The sequence below is a fragment of the Cibotium barometz genome, chromosome 18, assembly GCF_041138505.1.
Source record: "Cibotium barometz isolate CiBa-2024 chromosome 18, ASM4113850v1, whole genome shotgun sequence".
In the NCBI taxonomy this organism is placed as follows: Eukaryota; Viridiplantae; Streptophyta; class Polypodiopsida; order Cyatheales; family Cibotiaceae; genus Cibotium; species Cibotium barometz.
In genome coordinates, this window is record NC_141063.1 from 9735824 (window position 1) to 9756856 (window position 21033).

Consider the following 21033-nt stretch of genomic DNA (forward strand, 5'->3'; position numbering starts at 1 on the left):
CGCCCAGGCGCATGGACAGTCAGTGATGTGTTACAAGCAAGCTTCTTGGCACGCCTGGAAAGATCACTAACATTCATCCCTTGGGGCGTGGCTACTATTAGGTTGAGTTCAATTCACCTGCTGCTTTGGACAGAGTCATGCGGTTGAGCCCCGTCGCACTGCGTATGGCCCAAGCCTTCTTTGTGAGGTGGCAACACGGCTTCGACCCGGTGTAGCTAACGTCGTAGGCTTTCCTGTGACAGTCTACTTTCCAAGTCATAGGAAGGAATACCTTCCTCTCCTCCCAGTGATAGGAGGTGCAATCGGGGGAGTGATGGGATCCCCTCCGCCCACCGCCGCTTCGGTTGTTGCTCTGATGCTCCCCCCTAAGCTCCCTCTGCTCCAGCTATACCAGAACCCCTCCTCCCCCCCCTTCCTCCTCTCCAGAGCATTCCCACTGCCCTCTAGCCGCTCCTGACCCGGAGTGGAGGCAGCCAGCTAGCTCAGTGCTGTTTGATCCATCGTTTACGAAGCCAGATGGCCATTGTTGCCTCTGGTGCGGGTTCTCCCTCCAAAGTCGCCAGGTGGCTCCCCAAGGGTGCTGGGGCAGTGAGTTGACTAAAGCTTTTTCCGATGCCTTCCTCTCGAAGGAGCTGGTATGTTCGAGGAGACAATGGCTCCCATTCGCATATGTGTGGTGTTATATCACTCCAGACTGTCTACCCTAGTGAGTGCACCACAGGGGACGGACTGGAGTGTGGAGTCAATGTCCACCACTGTCCAGGGGCAGCAGGCCATAGAGCTCTCGCACCATTTGCATGACCTGCATATCACTGATGTGCTTACCCACCTCTGGCCTTGCCATGGAGTCCTAGCCCCCCTCCTTCAACCTCCCTGGATCATTCCTGCTCCCCCGACCCCTCCAGAGCCAGTAGCCCGCGTCCCGGCCAGGCGATGGATTCATCAGTTTTCAAATCTTGTGGAGATGACCATTGCAGCCTCCCCGATGTCGCAAAACCCACCCCCCCCCCCCAAAAAAAAAAATAAATAAATAAATAAAAATAAAAAAAATCACGGGGGCACTTGTGGACTATGGTCTTCTCAAATGTCTGCCGGTTGAGGCGGGAGAGTTCTCATAGATTGTGGTGCCTCTTCAAGTCTGTGCGGTCTTCCACCACACCCGGGGCAGTGTAGCAGTGGTCCTCTCTTTCCCTCTCATCGTCGCTCCAGGCAAGGAATGGGACTACGAGTCAGCCTCCACTACCATCCACTCTCTTGCTCTAGCACCTGGGAGATAGCCGTCTTGTCGACATTCCAAGATCCATGGCACCTACCAGAGTTTGGCCGTACACCCGGGAGCCTTCGTTTCTCCAAATCAGCCCAGAGGATTTAAGGACCGACCTCTCACGCATTGATAGATTTTATGTGGATGAGTGGGCGTGCACTAGAGGTGATTTGATTGGTATTCTCGCAAGTACCCTGTTACTCACCAGTTGTCTTGCTTCAGGAGGACACATGGAGACTAGAACGTCAACAATCAGTCCAGGAACCAGAGATTGTCAGAAGAGTCAAGGAGATTTGGGAGTCCCTTGCTTTTAGGTGGGAGAGGCAACAGTGCTCAACTATGGAGACTGCAGGAGATCAGAGAGGAATCTCCGCCGCAAGGGCCTTGCATCCCTCCAGATGCTTCAGGAGCAAAGCCCAAGCAACCTGTGGGTGGAGTCCTAGTTGGAGGCCACCCACATGGAGATCCAATCAATTCAAGAGAGGAGGGTGGATTTTCGGTACCATGCCAGGGCCTCCTATTGGACTCAGGCTAGGGACAGGGTCACCCACGATTTCTTCGAGGCTGTAGGCCCTCACCATCGCAGAGACGGGATTTGGAGATTGCAGGGCCCAGACGGTACCATTGAGACAGATCCTCCCCAGGTTCGGACAATAGCCACACTGTTTTTCAGAGACCTCCTTTCAGCTGGTGCCATCAACCTGCAGCTGGAGGTGGCGAGGGAGAGAGTTTGGCAGCATACGCGGGAGGTGGTGCCCCCTTGCCTCGAGGCCCTCTTGTGCTCTCCCTTCTCTCTCATCGAGCTGCGAGATTCTCTTGTGCCTTCCGCCGTGGGGCAAGTGCCCAGGCGAGGTTGGTTTACTGGTCTCTCTTTTTCTGTGCCACTGTTATATCATGGAAGGCAGTTTCATGGCCGTGCCTTCAATGAGATCATGGCCTTGGGACACATGTCAGAGAGACTCTCTCAGGGGCTGATTCACTTGATTCCGAAGGAGGGTGGCAATCGTTTGGAGGCTCGTTAGTGGCACCCCATCACCCTCTTAGGAAATGCTTACAAAATCCTCGCCGAAGCCTCCTTGGTCCCCAATAGCTAGGAACTTGAGGTCCACATCAGAAAAAGTGCCATGGACGGGGAAGATGGAGTGTCACCGTGAGAGTCCTCCAAGGGGTGGTCACTTAATTGATGAAGAGCGAACATGCGGGATCTGTCAAGGGGTGAGGCAGGGAATTAGAAGGCCAGGCAGGAGGCCAAGAACAGAAAAGGCGGGGGAGATGCAAGCGCACGAAAGGGAGAGGGTAAAACAGAAGAGGGCTGAAGGAGAAGGGCAGAAGGGGCAGAAGGTGGGCGGGCAGCTGAGCAAGGATCAAGAAGGCGGGCGAAGGGAAAAAGGAGGGTGAGGGGGGCGGGGCGGTGAAGCTAGGAGGCGGGGTGGAACAGGGAAACTGGGCTTCTGGTAGAGAAGCGAGACGGGTGGAGGAAGAAGAAAAGGGGATGTAAAGAGAAGAGGTGGCGGAAGCAGGGGGCACGTAGAGCATGAGGGCCCAGGTGGACAGAAGGTGAAGGCGTGGAAGGTAGGTTGTTGGCACCCGAAGGAGCGGCAGAGGGGAGGGGCGCGATAAAAGTGCACATTGGGGGAGCTCACGCTTGCTAGCATTCAGTTTGAGTTCCTCTTCCCATGATTAGATGGCTAGAAAGAGGTTCTAAAGGCTTCATATTTAAAGCAAAAAATGTTGTTTTTTAGTTTTTCACCTTTGCAGCAAAAAATTTGTCAAGATTGTCCCACACTTCTTTAGTTTTGGTAGATTCCATGAGATGTATAAACTTGTTTGACATGGCTGATGATGGTCAATGCATTTTCTTTGTGCTTGGGATCTTGGCTATCTTCACCAATGATGACTCCCCATAAACTCTTCTCCATCAAATGAAGGAGCGTTTTTGTTTGCCAAGTTTTTTTTTTTCAGAAAAGAGATTCCTTGTAAGTAAAATAAAATCATACTAAGTGGGACTCAAACCAAAAGGTAGGGAGATCTCAACCAATCGGGGGCACTATGCTGCCATGTAAGCCCCGTAGGAGTGGAGAAGAAAATACCATGGCTCCACTCTCTCATAAATCTGCTGCATTTTGTTTGTGCAGCTCTAGAAGATCCCTGTATGCTCAGAGGCCTTCAAGGGTATTCATGTTTATGACACTCAATGTACTTGCAGTATATGGAGTGACATTGTTCATACTCTTTTGGCCACCTGGGCCCGTATACAAGGATCTTCTAGAGATGCACAAAAAAATGCAGGGATATGGCATAAACTTTCAATAGATTCATGGGAGCCCAGGGAACTAGAGGAAGATCAGACAAAAGTTGCAGTCCTCTAGCACTGGGTCGAAGTTCCAGCGATATCGGAAGAAGAATAGTTTCCTCAGGCTGAGAGGAAACAGGCCATCCGGTCTTGGCAGCATCACATAATCATATGTAAAACAGGGGTCACTGCGAGTATCATGACTCGTGGGTACCCCATTAACACTGGCTGTGACAGCTGCTGCAACCATGGAAGGTGTCTCTGGAAAGACAGGGACTTCCAGAACATATCCAAAGGCTGACCCTATGGAAGCCAAAAAACTTACAACAATAGATTCGTGGGAGCTCGAGGAAACGGAGGAAGATCCGACAAAAGTTGCGGTCCTCTAGCACTGGGTCGAAGTTCTAGTGGTATCGGAAGAAGAATAGTTTCCTCAAACCAAGAGGAAACGGGCCATCTGGTCTTGGCAACATCACATAATCATCTGTAAAACAGGGGGTCACTGACGAGTATCATGACTCATGGTACCCCATCAACACTGGCCATGACAGCTGCTCCGCAGCCGTGGAAGGTGTCTCTGGAAGGGCAGGGAATTCCAAAACCTGTCCAAAGGCTGACCCTATGGAAGCCAAAAACTTCCGATAGATCTGCCCGGGGAACCTAAGGAAGATCAGACCAAAGTTGCATTCCTCTAGCACCGGGTTGAAATTCCAGTGGTATCGGAAGAATAATAATTTCCTCAGGCCGAGAGGAAACGGGCTGCCCTCAAGAGAGTCTGTGAGGCTGCACCCGCCTAATCAAAATCTGCTTGGAAGAAGCCCCTTCCAAGCAAGCAGGCATCGATAAAATGTGAGGCAAGCTATGTGGGAAGTGCTGCCAGGATCCAATCCGTTATCCGAGAACAGGAAGGATGAGGCCCAAAAATCTTTCCACTGAGGGTGGTCTTGACTTCTTTATCAAAATCTGCCTGTAATGTCCTAAGCTCGTCTTCGGAGAAAAGGATTGTTCTCCCGGCCGGTGGGGGTGGGGGTGGAGGATGATTGGCTTGGGCAGATGCCATAATCCCAATCAAAGGGTGGGTGGCCGACTTGAACTCAGTAAAAACTTTTCCATATGTTGACGCAGGCAAAGAAGCCGGGAGAGGTAGGAAGTGAAAGAAGTTTTATTGAAAACCACTGTAAACAAAAATTGTTTTTTCATTGACACCCACATTTTTAAAATTCTATCATTGTGCCATGGAAACATCCTCTTACACAACTTGAATGTAAATGCAGGTGTGGATATCTTAAGAGCAGCTGCTTATGTGGAGGAGTCCTTAGAGATAGGCAACTGCAATATGGTTGTGCTGACTGTAGATAGAGGATCAAGACTAGCAGCCACAGTGCTTCGCCACCGAACTGCTTCGAAGCTGGTGATATCACTGCCACCACTACACCTACACCGCACACATGGATTTCTATCCTCCATTTGGCTGGGTTGAGATAAGCGGTGCGACTGCTTGCTGTAGAAAACAAATCACCATCTTAGGCTGAGGTCAGGCTTGTTGAGTAACCTTATTTAATAAGGTTATAGACTGCAGTCAAGGTATTCAAGAAAGCACGCATCTTTTTGGTTAATTTGAAGCCTCTTAAATAGGCAGAGTACAAAGGTGACTAATTGTGCTCCATAAAATCCTTCACCTTTCCTTGATTTGCTCCACCTCCCTAAACTATCCCCCCAAAATTTCTCCACCTCCTCGTGGATGCTTACCACTCTATCCCTTTTACAATCTATCCAAGGTTTTCAACTCAAAGTCTAATTGCCCTTCTACCATTTAACACTAAGGACTCAATCTGACGTCGCCGATCAACGTAGTTTCTAACAGATGAGGCTAGCTACCTTCTACTCACTCACCTATGTGATGGACTGTCTGAAGACATATAATCAACTGGGACCGTGCATAGTTTGCATCAAATTTTTATAAAGTAATGTGACGTGTAATAGAGCTTTTTCTGTGAATGCAACGCAAAAGCAGGGCAAAAACGTTTTAGTATGTATGCTTTCTATGCGTCCTCATGCTAGTTAAGGGAGGTCTATCGCTCAAAAGGATGCAGCACCATACATTTGCCATTAGGCTGATGAAATAAGGAGTGCCTTGCTTTGTTTTTTTTTTTCAGAAAAGGGAGTGCCTTGCTTTGGACTTCTGCAACAAGCTAACTTTAGTTTTGCTACTTCAACCTTTTTGAGCCCTTTTTAACAAGCTTTTGACAACAGCATTTTCCTAATCATGCCGATTGGTGCAACATGCAGGTACTTGGAGGCGAACTACTTGAGCGGCCACATACCTGGTGAGCTTGGCAAGTTGTCTCAACTTAAGATTCTGTGAGTCCCAGGACTTGTACATGGTATCGAAAAACACACAAAATTGTTCTACATATTCAAAATATTTCAGCTTACAAATGACGGTTAGTTTACTCAGTGAGCTACGAGTAAAGCTCAATTCTCACTTTGATGCTGCCTTATGACTTTACTAGACCTTACCTTTCCTACTTCTGAACAGGGACATTTCTAGCAATTCTCTTAGTGGGAAAATCCCTACATCTCTTGGAAATCTTCAAAAGCTTACCCTTTTGTGAGTATTTGGTTCTGCATATGCTGTTTGTTGATGGAAAGGACGCTTAGAGACAGATAATAATGCAGACCATCATCATGAATTATACTCTGATAACATGAAAGGTTTTTCTCAGTAACTTGTCAACAAATTTTCTGAGTGGTGAAATCCCAGAAGGTGGAGTGCTGAGTAAATTCAATGGCAAATCGTAAGTATCTGGAGAACCACTTAACTTCAAGTTTTGTTATCTTATAATTTGGTTGCAAGCTTAGATTTATGACAGAATCGAAGGGGCTATGGCATGATCACATGGTAGGGCACTCTTTTGTGAAGCCACCATAATGCTGTCCTCTTGTTCTCGTGTGATCAAGAATCAAGTCACCTCTGCAAACGTGATAGAAACTAAATATGATGGTTTCTTTTAGTTTTTAAATTTTTTATTTTCCAAGAATAGATCCTTCTATTATTTAAAAGAAACAATATGCCGAAAGGCGTAATACAAAACCTGTCCAAGACAAAAGATGGAAAAATATAAAAACCATACCCAACCACTGGATCACAAGGACCTTCTTGGAAGGTCTTCATCACTCGTGATTTGGATTTTTCTTTGGGATAGGTGTACCTCTACAAGTTATGGCCTCCCCCCACGCTGGGGACGCACCAGTATTTTTCTCTGTACAGGATGGATTGTATTTTGGGACATGCAGGATATCACCGAGGGCCACATGGTGTGTCCTGTAAGAGTTGTTGGTAGAGCAAGGAAGCACTTCTATATTCATATGGGACCTTGTTGGCAGCACACGGAACTTGATTGGTTGCAATCCCCCCTTGTTTGGTTTGAAATCTCCCTTCTGTATATTTTCCATACTTAATAGAAGTCTCTTTTCTGAGAAAAAAAAAACATGTCCATGACAGTAGGAGAACTAAAAAAATAAAGGAGGGCTCCCTCCATGGCTGGCCGCTCTCGGAGGGAGGCTACATTATGGGTGGGGGGGGGACGCAGGGAGCCAAACTGGTGGCCTATAGTGCCAGGTGACCTTACCCTTGTTCTTGGTGCTCCTTTCCACTACCTCTGCATGCACATTGAATCCCCTGCCTGGCGCTCCAGGCTTCCCCACAGAGGTAGTGTGAAGAAGATCAACCCATATAGCATGAATGGTATCCGTTGGAGGAGGGGGATCGCCTGCAATAGTCTCGCTGCAGCGCGCTCGCCAAATGTGCCAGGGGTTGCACCTCTTCGTTTTCTTTCACCTCAGCTTCACAGTGGAGCATGGGATTTATAGACACCTCCACAGGGAGGAGATCCTGCCAAAACAGGCCAGGCAGCAGGCTCGGGAGGAGTGGGTGCATTCTCGAGAAGCTCCTTGATTCCCAGTTTGCCGATGACACCGCTGCATACCTGGCCAGGCAGCAGGCTCGAGAGGAGTGGATGCATTCTCGAGAAGCTCCTTGATTCCAAGTTTGCCAATGAGACTGCTGCACACCTGAAGGGCTCGGAGGGTAACCTTCCTCTCTAGTCTCCCCAATGCTGCATAAGCTCTGGTCAATCTAGTCTCCGCTGCTCTCCTCAAGGAAAATAGTGGGCCACTAAAAACCACACCAACGTAAGTATATGCATCTGTATACTCCACTGTCTTCTGACCATATGTAAAGGTGGGTGCTGACCTCCTAACCCACTGTGCTGTGGTGTTAAACACCATCACCTTGGTTTTACCAAGGTTAACAGACAATCCACTGTCCTGTGCAAACGTGTGCAATGCATCCAAATGACGCTGCATCCCCTCTGGAGAATCTGAGATCAACACAATATCATCAGCATACAATAACAGCGGAATCCATGTCCCTGCTAGCTGTGCTCCTCTGTCGAGGATTTTTGCCTAGCCTCAAGAGCTCATATCAAGTGGCACAAGTCGTGTGGTTTGTGGGTCAGCCCGACTTGGACACCAGATGACGGTTTTCAGTGGATTCACCCTAACACGCCAGTATGCGACCTGGGATGTCAGGTGGGACTTGACATCACGTCAGAGCAGCAAATCTCAGCTCTCCTCCTGAGCATTTAGAGGAAGCTTTTCTCTATCGGAGCTCTGCTTGTCTTTCCCTCGCTGGCTGGGCGGGGCGTTGTGACCACAACCAGGTCCTCTTGCCATCATGTGGTACATCACTTCCTGTTGGGCCTTTTACCGCTCTTGCATTGGCTAGGTGCAGCGGCTGATCCGAAACTTTCTCTGGTGAGGAGGCGACAGGCCCTCAAGCGCCAAGGTGGTGGAGAGTGCTTGTGCAACCCCCTAAGCAGGGGGCCTTGACCTCATTGATCTAGCAGTACAGAGAAGGGACCTCCTGGGCAAGCTGATAGTTTGTGGTCTCAAGCCAGGGCTAGAGCCTTGGAAGGACTTTCTCTTGAGTCGCATCTCCTCACGGCTTCTAGTTTGGGGTGGCCCGTCAACTCCAGATGTGCGATGGTTCTTTTTGGCAGCCCCCCTGAGAGACTCAGGCAGATGCCATTGATGTGACGGCACTGATGAGTCCCAGCAACACTGCCTTTGGGATTGCCCAATGGCCGGTGGCGCATTCTCAACCTTTTCACCTCCGATCCCACCACCACCCGCACCATTAAATGGGGGAGGGGAGGGGTGGTAGGAGTTTCTCTTGAATCGCATCTCCTCAGCTTCTAGTTTGGGGTGGGCCCTCAACTCCAGCTAGGCGATGGTTCTTTTTTGCTGCCCCCCTGCAGATGCCATTGATGTGATGGCACTGATGAGTCCCAGCAACACTGCCTTCAGGATGGCCGGAAGGCCCAGCACGTTTGGTGGCACATTCTCCTCCTTTTCACCTCCGACCCTGCCACCACTTGCACCATTACATGCGGGAGGGGAGGGGTGGTAGGCAGAGACGGACCCAGCACTCTTCTATGAGGACAGAGGAGGCCTAGCTCTCATGCTCTCACACTGTCGCATCTTTGTGGCAAACATTGGACCCTGGAGACTCGTACATGCCAGCACTGGGAGGTCATTTGAAGCCTTAGCTCCATCCCAGGATACACTGCTGGCGTTTGTGACCTGAATGTCTCCCATCATCTGAGAGTGATACACTGCCTAGTTCTGCAGGGTCTCGTTCATGGCCTTGTCATCCCAGACCATCCCTGGAGCCACACTCAAAGGAGGGGAAGGGCAAAACCACCACTCCAATGTCGGCAAGGGTGGGAGGGGTGCAGGACTATGCAGACCTGGAGGAATGGCCAATCCACTGAGAAGTCTCCCGCCTCCACTGGAAGACAGAGGAAGAAGGCGTAGTTGTCCCATGAGTCAAAGAGCGCACCCCCCCCCCCCCCCCCCACCTTATCCTCCCGTCCTTATCCCCCCAAAGGAGCTGGAGTGAACCTACTGACAGGGTTGGAGAAAATATGAGTCTCCACAAGGTCGAAGAATCTCTGGAAGGACCTACAACGCGGGGCCGTGGCTACTGGGCCCGCGAGGAGGAAGGTGGACTCCCCTCTGTGCTGTGGGTGGAGGCGGGCCCAGTGAAGGGGTGGGGGCAATGGGAGAGGTTGTTATGTGGTGTTAGAGGAGGTGACGGTCGATCACCTCTGAAAGAGAGAGAGAAGGAAGGGGAAAGGGGGGGGGGGGTGGGGGGGGGGGTGTCATGCGGCGTGGGTCTGGGGCCGACTCATCGCTCGGTGTGGGGGTTTGCCCTGGATCCTAAGGGGCACTGCATGATCCTAGCGAATCAGATCTTGGGCCGGCTCCGGTGAGATCTAACATCTCCGTAACGTTTCTCTAATGTGACTGTTGCCTTGTGATGAGGGCCCTCGGATATGGGGACACCTTGGCGGTCGCCGCAGTGGCAGCTGCCACTCCTGGTCCAATTCCTTTGGAGGGTGAGGCTGTGCATGGGGAGGGGAAGGGGGCTTTTGGTGACCAGGACGAGATGGGGGCTCCATGCCTAGAGACACCGCCGTCAGGGCGCTAGTAGCCGGTGGTGCAGGACAGGGCAGGCGCAGGCAAGGTGTCCCATCTGTCGGCAAATGACGCACTGGCCCCCCGGAAGCCCAGAGAAATCTACTTGCTATAGAAAATGTGAGCCGTGGAGGCGGGGAATCGCCAAGTGGTGGGGTAGGTTCTTTGGGAGTGTGGGGACTCCAGCCACCCTAGCCATTCTATCTATCTTTGACAGGGGGGAGAGGGGGCTCAAACACGTATGTCAGATCGTCATCACTAGAAGCACCAAGTACTCCTTGGGGAGCCTGGGTAACCAAATGGTGACCATGTAGCTGGTGACTCCAGCCAAAGGGTCTGCGTCAGGAGAGAAAGCGTGGCTCCATCTGGCAAAGAAAGCCTATGCCTCCCGAATCACGATTGGGCTCCATAACAGGGTACTTTTTGCAAGACCGCCGAGTCAAACTCGATCCGTTTTCCCAAGAATTGGATGTTAGTGATCTGTCCTTGGTCCCCAATGAGGGCTACATGAAGGAGGTCTCGGAGTTGCCCACGCTTTGGCCAGCTACCAACCAATTTGCAGACTTCCAAATGACTGAACAGAAGAGGCTAAGAGCTGGAGGTCCACTTCAGAAAATACAGAGCTGCAGGTGGCAGGCTGGGGAGAAGAGGGAGCGGCTGCCATGGAGTCTCCCCTGAAGGGAAAAGTCTACGGGTGCAGGGAAGAGATCAAAGAACCAGGAAGCCACACACGGAATGGGAGGGATAAAAGAGCGGGCGGGTCCGGAGAGGAAAAACCCCGCCAAGTGCAAGAAGCACTGAGGCGAGGCGGAAGAGAAGGGCAACCAGGACAGGATTACAAGTGGAGCAGGGCATAAGCGAAGGCAGGGAGGGGCCTGGCGCCAGCGGGCAGGACAGGGCAGGGGTTGGGGTGGGGGGAGGACCGCGCACAGGTGGTTTGGGTGGAGGCGGCTGGGAGGTGTGGACAAGGTGCGAAGGAGAGGAAGCAAGTGCGAGGGGAGGGGAGGGGCTGCGCGCCAGTAGGCAAAGCAGGAGAGGGGGGTGCTAACAGCATGAAAGGTGGGGGGCCAAGCAGACGGAAGATGAGGGGGTCCAAGGGTGAAGGAGAGGGCGGGGGGGGGGGGGGGGGTGCACGGCTAGTCGCACTGGTCACGGGTGGGAGCTCCAGCTCGAAGTGCTACAGGCAATTTTGGTATTATAGTATGATAATTTATTTTTGAAGATATGTCGCCGACGCGAGGCGGCATGGTCTCCCATCCAAAGACGGTGGGGATGATATAGTCTGTATTCAATGCAATCATGTGATTGAGGGCTTTTGTGATGGAGTTAAGATTGCATTTTGGTTTTTTTTTAAGTTTGGGAAATAACCTGAACTTTACAATGGTGTATATATAAATCAAGTCATTTGATATCTTTTTTTGAGGTTTGTTTTTGCAGATTTGTCGGGAATTTGAAACTGTGTGGTCCACAAGTTGGTGCGATTTGCATAAGTCAACTGGAAGGACCTACTGCAAGTCCAGACTCTTTCACGACTCCTTTGATAGGGTTAGAGGGTGTTCCTCCTACTGGTGAGTTTTTTTGAAAGCAACCAAGGTATTTGAGTTGCTGATTTTTAAGAAAAATACTGTACTAATGCATCAAGGTCTTTTTGGTTGCCCAGGTCTTCCAAAGAAATCTCGACATTACTCAACGGAGCTTCTTGTCAGTGCACTTGGCACTGTTGGAATTTCACTCTTTGTCGCCCTGATGTGCTTTTGGGGATGTTTCTTGTACAACAAGTTTTGGAAGAAGTCAAAGCCTGGTGATCTGGATGCAGCAGTTGAAACTGTTTCTGGTATGTCTACTTATGTTCCACTCTCTCTTACAAGCAATCAGGTTTAGGATAAGTTTCGCGGACTTTGTTATTTAGTAAAGCATATACATGGAATTTTGTTTACTAACTCTTAGGGCCTTAACACATCATCCCCCCGCAGCTGTGGCTCAGACGGGGGAGATCCTCATCCATGTACACGGGCAGGCCATGATCACCACCTTTCAGCTAATTTCTGAAAGCCCTTATTGATATCAAAAGGATGCAGGCCATGATCACCACCTTTCAGCTAATTTCTGAAAGCCCTTATTGATATCAAAAGGATGCATGTCTTTTGCATGCTTGATTTTGATAAGCATTCCAAGGGGTTTTAAGGAACTCTCTTAAGTTTTCATTCTTTATGTCAGATTACCAAACTTACCAGTTTGACTGATAATTTTGCAGTTCCAAAAGTAGTCTTCTTCCATGGGGATCTACCTTATACATCCAAGGAGATAGTAAGGAGAATAGAATTGCTTGCAGAGAGCAGTGTCATTGGGTATGGTGGATTTGGCACTGTCTACAAGCTTGTGATGGAGGATGGCAATGTGTTTGCCATGAAGAAGATTGAAAAACACAATGTAAGCTCAGATAGATTCTTTGAGAGAGAATTGGAGGTCTTGGGTAGCATCAAGCACCGAAATCTGGTCAATCTACGAGGTTACTGCAATGCACCATCAGCAAGGCTGCTCATCTATGATTACCTACCTAGAGGAAGCCTGGATGAAGTTCTTCATGGTAAGATAAACCTTTTCCAAGAATCTAATCATTCTCAATAATAAATCAACTAACTATATTTGTCTGGAAACTCATAAATTAGAAGAACTTTTTTTATGACTAAACATGAAAATGGTTGCATTTGGATAACATCCTGATGATTGAGGAGCAACATCTCACTATCTATGTACACAACCTTGCACAAGAAGATGCAGCAAGATTCTACCAGGATGGAGTCACACCTTTTGATCCGGCCTTATGATAATCGAAAGAGCATCCGCACCTCAGTGTGTACCCGTTTACTTCCACAGGTGCTTGACTTTGGGGTGCTGATTCCAAGGCAGGCATATTGGCTTCTTGTACAGGATTGGGACCAACACAATAGGTTTCCTCAATATCTGTGCCCCAAATTTACTCAGAGACAGACCTCTTGTGCACCATTGGACAAGCAAGGCACCTCAACATGATTGAGTTGCTTGACCTTTAGGATGGTGATGCAAAGGTCCTGCTCTTTGGTGGAAAGAGTGGACCACGGGAGGAGTTTTTGTTTGTCCTACATAGATAGAGCATCTGGCAGCTCCTAGAGTTTAGTTCAGTCCCTCGAGAATCTTGCCTTCTCCCAATTAAATCACAATGACCAGATAGATGCTTGACGACATGGAGCAGTAGATGCAGTCAATCCGCAAGGATATAAAAGCTGCCCAGGATAGACAGAAGCAATATGCAGATAAGAAGAGGTCAGACAAAAAATTCGAAGAAGCAGATATGGTCTTCATTCGAGTACGCCCCAAAAGAAGTTCTCTATCTCTTGGGAAGTACAAGAAGTTATCCCCCAGATTCTATGGGCCATATCTGATTACAAGAAAAGTAGGTGACTTAGCCTATGAACTTCTTCTGTCTCCTCATCTCAAAGTACATAATGTATTTCATGTCAACCTACTTAAGAAGTATGTACCGAGCCCGAATCATGTGCTTAATGATGAACTCTTAACTTCTTCAACCCAAGGACAGATGGAACTCCAACTTGAAGAAATCCTTGATGTTCGAGAGAAGGTTCTCAGGAACAGAATTCTGAGAGAATTATTAGGCAAATGGAAGTTCTATCCTTTTGAAGATGCCACTTGGGAAAGAAGCCGAACTGATGCAGGATTACCCCCAATTTGCGAGATGAGGACATCTTGCATTTTTCAAGTGGGAGAGGATGTAAGATTCCTCCCCAGCCCCTCAAGATGTCCAGTTTCTTCCACATCAATGTCAGGATGCAAGGGAATGCTTCTGTATTTTCCATTCGGCTCACCATGGCTGCCTCCTTACCCGTTACCTTTTCCTATTTGTGTCTAAACCCATGAATAGTTTCCTCATGGCATAGGATACAGGGATCCAGGAGTTGTGCCTTTCCATCAAAAACCGGGAGAAACTCCTTGTCTCGGAGTTTGCAAATGACACTACTTCGCTGGCAGAGAGATTCACATCAGCCAGGATTAATTGAGAAAAGTCATAATTGTGTGGTCTCTCCAGCATATAGGAAAACATGGGACACACATGAATAGTAAGGAACTCTTCAGCCAATTGTAAAATCACTTATGTTCAATAATTGTAAGCCCTTTTTACATATATGGCTATAGCCATTGGCCTTGCTTATGGAGGGCGTAGAAGCTTTTCAGGTTAAAGACGGCAGAGAGGTGGTACAAGTGATGGTTAAGATTAGAATCCGTGAGTTGTGGTACCTAAATGAGAGGGCGTGCTCAAGGGTTATGATGTAATTTTGGGTATACCATACCATATATGTAATTGCAAGGGTTTAGGTTTTGCAAGCAACATGCCATTACCTTCAAGCACAAGTTCTGCATCAATAGTAGGGAAAGCAACAGTTCATCCTCAACTTGGGTGGCATAGTGCTCATGTATGATGCACATGGATCCAGCTAAGCTCATAACCATCGAGGATCTGCACTACCTAAAGTTTTTGTGCACAAGCTACCAAGATTTCTTGGATTATGTCACATGACAAGCATGATTAAGCATTTGCCTTTCTACAACCTTTTCATGGTCAAGTATTGTACATGGTCAGAACATTTTCAATACCAAAGTGTGCAATGCACCATCAGTGCCCCATCACACTTCCTACATGCTTGCTCTACATTACACACAATGCAATGCAAGACAACTCACCTCACTGTGAAACACACAAGAACATAAGCACAAGAGGCAAAAGGTTTAGAGATTTGGGTGTTTTCTCATTGGAAGTGTGCCTAACCATCGAGACAACAACAAAAACTGTGTTCCTCTAGAGTATAAGTGGGAACTTTGAGCCACCTACTCCACACCAGCACCTCAACTCTAATCTTACAAATACTACGTCCCAAGCTCTCACTTTCTTTGTCTACACCTCAAAGTATGCAATACACAAGCTCAATCAAGCTCCTTGGCTACAACAAGTGACAAGGATGAAATGGGCTATCGTCATTCCACATTCCCGTCAAAGTGAGACGGACTAGTCCCGGCATGTAGGCAAGTTGGGAAGTGATCAAACTCCTGATTGGAAGGTCTCAGGTTCAATCCCCACTTGCCACACTCGATAGACATCTAGTCACATTCGCATACGGCGGGGCTCTGGACTCTCCTTGCTCCATGTGGGTTGAGTTTGGCAAGAGGCCTTCCTGTGCACATGGAACACAGTTCCCTTTCTCACTGATTGGGCCAGGCAACTGGTGTGGCTCCTCCCTCCCTCCCCCTCTTGTATGAGGTAGGTTTCCCTCCAAGAGCGGCCAGCCATGGAGGGAGGAACCACCCCTTCCCAGATTGTTTCTCGCCTCTTATGAGGGCTTTGAGCATGTACATTTAGCCATGGGGCTGCTGTTTTTTTAACTAATAGAAGGATCTCTTTTCCAGAAAAAAAAAACAGTTTTAAGTTTTACACCCTAAGTGGGTCTGTTTGAATCATTAATCCAGAAACCAACAGATTCATGTCAATCAGTAAGTGCAGCTGCAGAGAGATAGAATTCCTCTAGAGCAACCTGAAAAGAGCAGAAGCAGATATAGGAGGCCTTAAGTTACTTTGCAGTATCATCGGCAAGCTCAGAATCCTCTCTCTTCAGAGGTAATTGCAAACGAAAGATCCTTGCTCCAGAGGTTTTCATAGCCTTGACTACCAAAAGATATAGAAGTGGAGCCAAAGGGCATTTTTGTCAAACAGAACTAGAGATCTGGAAAGGGTCGCGTCTCTCACCATATGCAAGCACATAACTGTGATCATCTCTGTACAGGCATGAAACACCTCTAATCCAACTCAGAAAACCCCATGTATCTTAGCATTCCTTTCAGAAAATCTGTGTCTTGTCACCTCCTTTAGGGAATAAGACCCTTAGTGAAGAAAGATGGCATTACTCCTGTGTCCTGCATCTCCTGAAAGGTCTGTGCCCCAAAATCATTTCAAAATGCCAAAAAGGACAACTACAATTCAGTGCTAGGAGTGTTTGTCTCGGCTCATCAATGCAGAACCGTGCATCTAGACATCATCGCCTGAGTAATAAAAGGGCATTAAGCTGCCTAAACACTCTGATGCGCTGTATCCCTCTGCAGTATGTCACTCAGCTGTAAGCAACTTAGAATAGTAATCTGTCACAATGTGTCTGACTAAGATGGGATCCGACTGAATGATACAGTGAGCATCCTGCAGTTGCCTCACACTCTCTTTGCTATGAGAGAGGCCAAGAGTAGCAAGGAAGTGTTTATTGCATCTACATCCCATCAACACCCAGAACAACATCTGAGCACGATATTGGTACTGTGCTCTCTGATCCATAACATGGTGCAACTTAGAGTCAAAGGAGTTCCTCCCCGAAGCCCTGTAGGCAACAAGAAAAGGTAAAGGCCAAGGGGGCCTGAGAAGTGTTCCCCCTGGTTGTGAACGGAAGATACTCCAGAGACCTAGGCCTCAGAGAAACTTAATTGCAGCATCATGCCCTGAAGGAAGATCCAATCCACTCTATCTAGCCCTCCTCGAAGTTGAGCAAATGCACTGATAAATCGTGTGCTGACTTTGGCTGCCACAGTGGCATCTGAGAAGGTGATGATATTATCCAAGATGTTTTTATCCCAAATAATGCTTGTCTAGGTACCATGGAGAATATCTGGGAGGAATGTTCAAAGAGAAAATGGATTTGGTGAGGATTTTTCATGCATATTGAGAAAGGTGATGGGCTGCAAGCGTCAAATTTCATAACAATTGCTATCTTCCTTGTAGATGAGATGAATGAGCTCTTTAAAGAGACTCTCCGGCATGGTTCATTGAAGGTCAACGGTCAACCACAAGTAGTCCTCCATGAGCTTTCACTATACCTAAAAAGAAATGACATGCAAACCATCCTCACTGGTGCCACTTTCCTCTGGGAAGAACCTAAAGTGCGGTAGTACGATCCTCATTTGAGGAAGGCGCCTTCAAAGAGGCTTGTTTTTAGAACCAGGAGCTTTATTTGGTATGGGGTTTTCCCTTGGCGAGGTGACTAGACATAGATGGAGGAGATGTAATTTCCTTGACTGCTCATCTGTACTGTGAGAGTTAAATATGGTTCACCCTCCATCAATTTCCTCCATATCCCCAACATGTGAGACAAGTAAAATCGAACTGCAGTCAGGGGTAACCATGCCAGGTATTCCTATTCATGATCAGGTTGGCACATACAACTCTAGAAATTTATTTTATTTTGCACGTTACTGCTGTGGTGAAGAGATGGCTGCTAAGCCTGGGAATATAACTAACCCTATGACATGGCAGTGTTGAGATATATATATATATATATATATATATATATATATATATACACACACACACACACACACATACATACATACATATACATATACATACATATATATATATACACACATACATATACATATATATATATACACACACACACACACACATACATACATACATACATACATACATACATACATACATACATACATACATACATACATACATACATATATATATATATATATATATATATATATATATATATATAATTATTATTTTCCATTCATTTTTTAGAATGTTAATTCAGCTGAGACATTTTGACAATCTTGTAAGGTTTCTTGTTTCTCTTTGTAGAGAGAAATACAGTGGAGGCAACTCTTTCATGGGGAGCCAGGCTGAAAATTGCTCTAGGAGCAGCACAAGGATTGGCGTACTTGCACCATGATTGCTCGCCGCGTATCGTGCATCGTGACATCAAGTCCAGCAATATCCTGCTAGGGGAAAACCTTGAGCCACATGTATCAGACTTTGGACTCGCCAAGCTTTTGGAGGACAATGACACACATGTGACAACAGTTGTTGCTGGGACATTTGGGTACTTGGCTCCAGGTAAGCATTACTGTCTATTATAATTTTATTTACATGTGATAGAAATATGAAATGCATAGTGTTTCTGATCGAAGTGCTCATGTGTGTGTGTGTGCATGCACGCCCGCCCGCCCGTGTGTGCGCATATGCGCACATATGTATGCATAGGTACATGCATGCATATGCATATACATATGTACATTTATACATGCATACTTAAATACGACATCATTCAAAACGAAATAATACCATGGTTGCTTTACATGTAGAGTATCTACTTAATGGAAGAGCAACAGAGAAGGCTGACGTATACAGCTATGGGGTGGTTTTACTTGAGCTTTTGAGTGGGAAGCGGCCGACAGACTCATCTTTTGTGGAGAAAGGATTGAACATAGTTGGATGGGTGAGTGTGTGACACAAACCTCAACATCTTTGTGTATGGTTTCGCAATATTTTTCGTGTTATCTTGGCATTGATGGTGAGACTATGTCTTCCTTAAAACAGGTCAATAATCTCATAAAGGAGGAGAGATTGAAGGATATTATTGACCCATCCTGTGAATATCCATCAGTGGAGAGCTTAGAAGCGGTGCTTTCCATTGCTACTATGTGTATACGATCAGTACCAGATGAAAGGCCGACCATGCACATGGTCGTGAAAATATTGGAAGCTCAGACCGCGTCTCGGTGTTCGAGTGATTTCTACGAATCCAGCTCTGAATAAGGAGCAGTTTGCTCATGGTATCTTGTAATAAGATCTCATTCATTGTTTATTCTTCATGTTGCAAGTAATGTTGTGCAGCTGTAACAACAAAGATGCCAACAATGATTAGCACAGCAGCTTAGGGACAAGTCTTCAAACTCCATGTATACATACATGAGGGTGGATGTCTCAAAATATAGAAATCACAGCGTCAAGTTGTAGAGTCAATATATTGTACATTGTACACAAAGGGTGCTTTGTGTGTAATATAGGTCCATATATGACAATGAGTAGGAAGCTGAATATGTCTTTATGATGAAATATGCTCAAGAAATCCAGTCCATCATTATTTTACCAAATGTGTGCAAGAGATTTAGAGTTCTAAGATTTATTGTGTATTAGTATCTCTGCATGGATAACTTAAGCCTTACATTAGCTCATGTAAGCACCAATTTTGGAGCTCATAATGTCTTTTCGTTCATAAGAAGGGAAGCTATATGATGAGATAATGAGTCTGTAATGTTGGTTTGCTCGCCAATACAAATCACTTGAGTTGGAGGATGGAGGTGACTAAGCTTGGGCGTAAAATGATGTGTTCGGTTAACCGTATGTCTCCGCACTTGCTTGCTTGCTACTTATCCCATCGAATCCCCACCCTCGATCCATCACTACCTCTCTAGCATCACACCCCAAATCTCCTCTATCGTCCATGTTGAATAGATGGAAATAGTATGTTGCTCATGTCTGCGCTTGCATGAACCGTCTCTTACTTTTGAGTTAAAAATAATGCAAGAGGAGGAGATATGTTTTAAAGAAAGAGATTCTAGACACGGCAAGTGATCCAGTGGTTAGGGTGAGTCACATCAATCTTTGCAATCCATCCGTGATGACTCCCTCTGAGATGCTGGGTAGATGCCTCTCTCTAAGCATATTTCTCTATTAATGTGTGTCCTAGATGGAATCCCACAAGCTTGTGTCACTGTCACCATTGCGGACACTTTGAAGAGCTTAGCCTTCTTGCCAGTTCTTGTGATGGATGGCTCGAACGAAGCAAATTTCTTCTTGATGGACAGCTCAGGCAGAGCTTCCTTCTGTCAAATTCCCATGGATCTCCTCGTAGAGCAATCTTGAAACATGACTCGAAACCTGCAAAACAAAGCCAAACAACGAGAAGGGGGTGCAGGCATAAATCACCACCCAACCATGACAACCGTGGGCAAAGCCCACAAGTCTTAGCTGTCCCCACCGAGCCACAAGCTAAGCTAACTAGCAAGAAGCACCGACCAATCTCTACCCCATGACGTCCCATACCGCCACAGAGCTACCCTTGTGGGCCTCGAGATTGGTGCCGGCCTCGGCTGCATGAAGCAGGTGCATATCTGCACTAGATCCGAGCTCCTGACCGTAGAGCTCTCGCAAAGACTCGCGAAACTCTACGACCAATGACTAACCGTGGCCACCCTTTTATAGGCTCTTGGCTAGTCACCAGGCGTCCACACTTGGGCGCTCGCTCATCCACACTTGGGTGCTCGCCCATCAATCCATCCCTAGCCCAGCTCGCCAATCAACCTACCTAGCTCCAAGCTTCCCCAAGCCTCGAAGCTAGTCTTGTGTGTGTGTTGCACATGGTAGATACGCTTTGTGCACATGACATACTCCCCTTCCTCTAAGAGCTCACTGCTAAGCTCAGTAAAAACCCAGGGTAGTCAATGTCTCCCATGTAGCGTCATCCTCAACACGATCCTTCCACTTGATCTTGTATTTTGTGATTAGCGTCTGTCGCAAACGTCTTTCACGAAATCCAAGAATCTTTTCCGGTTCGTGTGGTACAAATGTCATATCCTCGACATCTATAATTTCTTGAGGAGTAATTAGCTAATCTGCTACACCCAATACTTTCTTAAGTCTGCTAACACGAAATACAAGATGAACTTTCATATGAGAAGGCAAGTCCAATTCATATGCAACTAAACCAATAAGGCGTGTAACCCTGGTCCGTAGTATCTAGGAGATAATTTCTGAGATTGACCTGTCCGTAAAGTCTCGGAATCTTTTGGAACTCGCAAAGACACCATCGTTCCTTCAGAGAACTCTCTCGATGAACGATGTCTTTTAGAATAAAACTTGTCTCTGTCTTAAGCACTTCTAATAGATTCCTTCGCAACTTGTAACATTTCTTGCATGTCTTGCAAGAAATGTTAATTGCTCGATAAACTGACAATTGCTAATTGCGTAGCTATAAAAACCTAGTATCTTTGTCAAACGGTCCACCACAACCCAAATAGAATCATGGCCTTGACGTATTCTTGGCAA

At 47.1% G+C, this 21033-nt stretch overlaps 1 protein-coding gene across 3 annotated transcripts in view; it reads left to right on the top strand.

Moving 5' to 3' along the window:
• The window catches only part of LOC147628905 (LRR receptor-like serine/threonine-protein kinase FEI 2), a 62826-nt gene extending 43725 nt beyond the window's left edge, over positions 1 to 19101 (top strand). For all 3 annotated transcript variants that reach the window (XM_086812081.1, XM_086812083.1, XM_086812082.1), the window contains exons 7-15: positions 5847 to 5918; positions 6097 to 6168; positions 6284 to 6355; positions 11538 to 11668; positions 11761 to 11934; positions 12355 to 12687; positions 17785 to 18039; positions 18288 to 18421; positions 18523 to 19101. In XM_086812081.1, the coding sequence (XP_086668207.1) occupies positions 5847 to 5918; positions 6097 to 6168; positions 6284 to 6355; positions 11538 to 11668; positions 11761 to 11934; positions 12355 to 12687; positions 17785 to 18039; positions 18288 to 18421; positions 18523 to 18741 (1462 nt within the window). In that variant the 3' untranslated portion in view covers positions 18742 to 19101. The remainder of the gene's footprint in view (positions 1 to 5846; positions 5919 to 6096; positions 6169 to 6283; positions 6356 to 11537; positions 11669 to 11760; positions 11935 to 12354; positions 12688 to 17784; positions 18040 to 18287; positions 18422 to 18522) is intronic.
• Positions 19102 to 21033: the final 1932 nt, after the last annotated feature.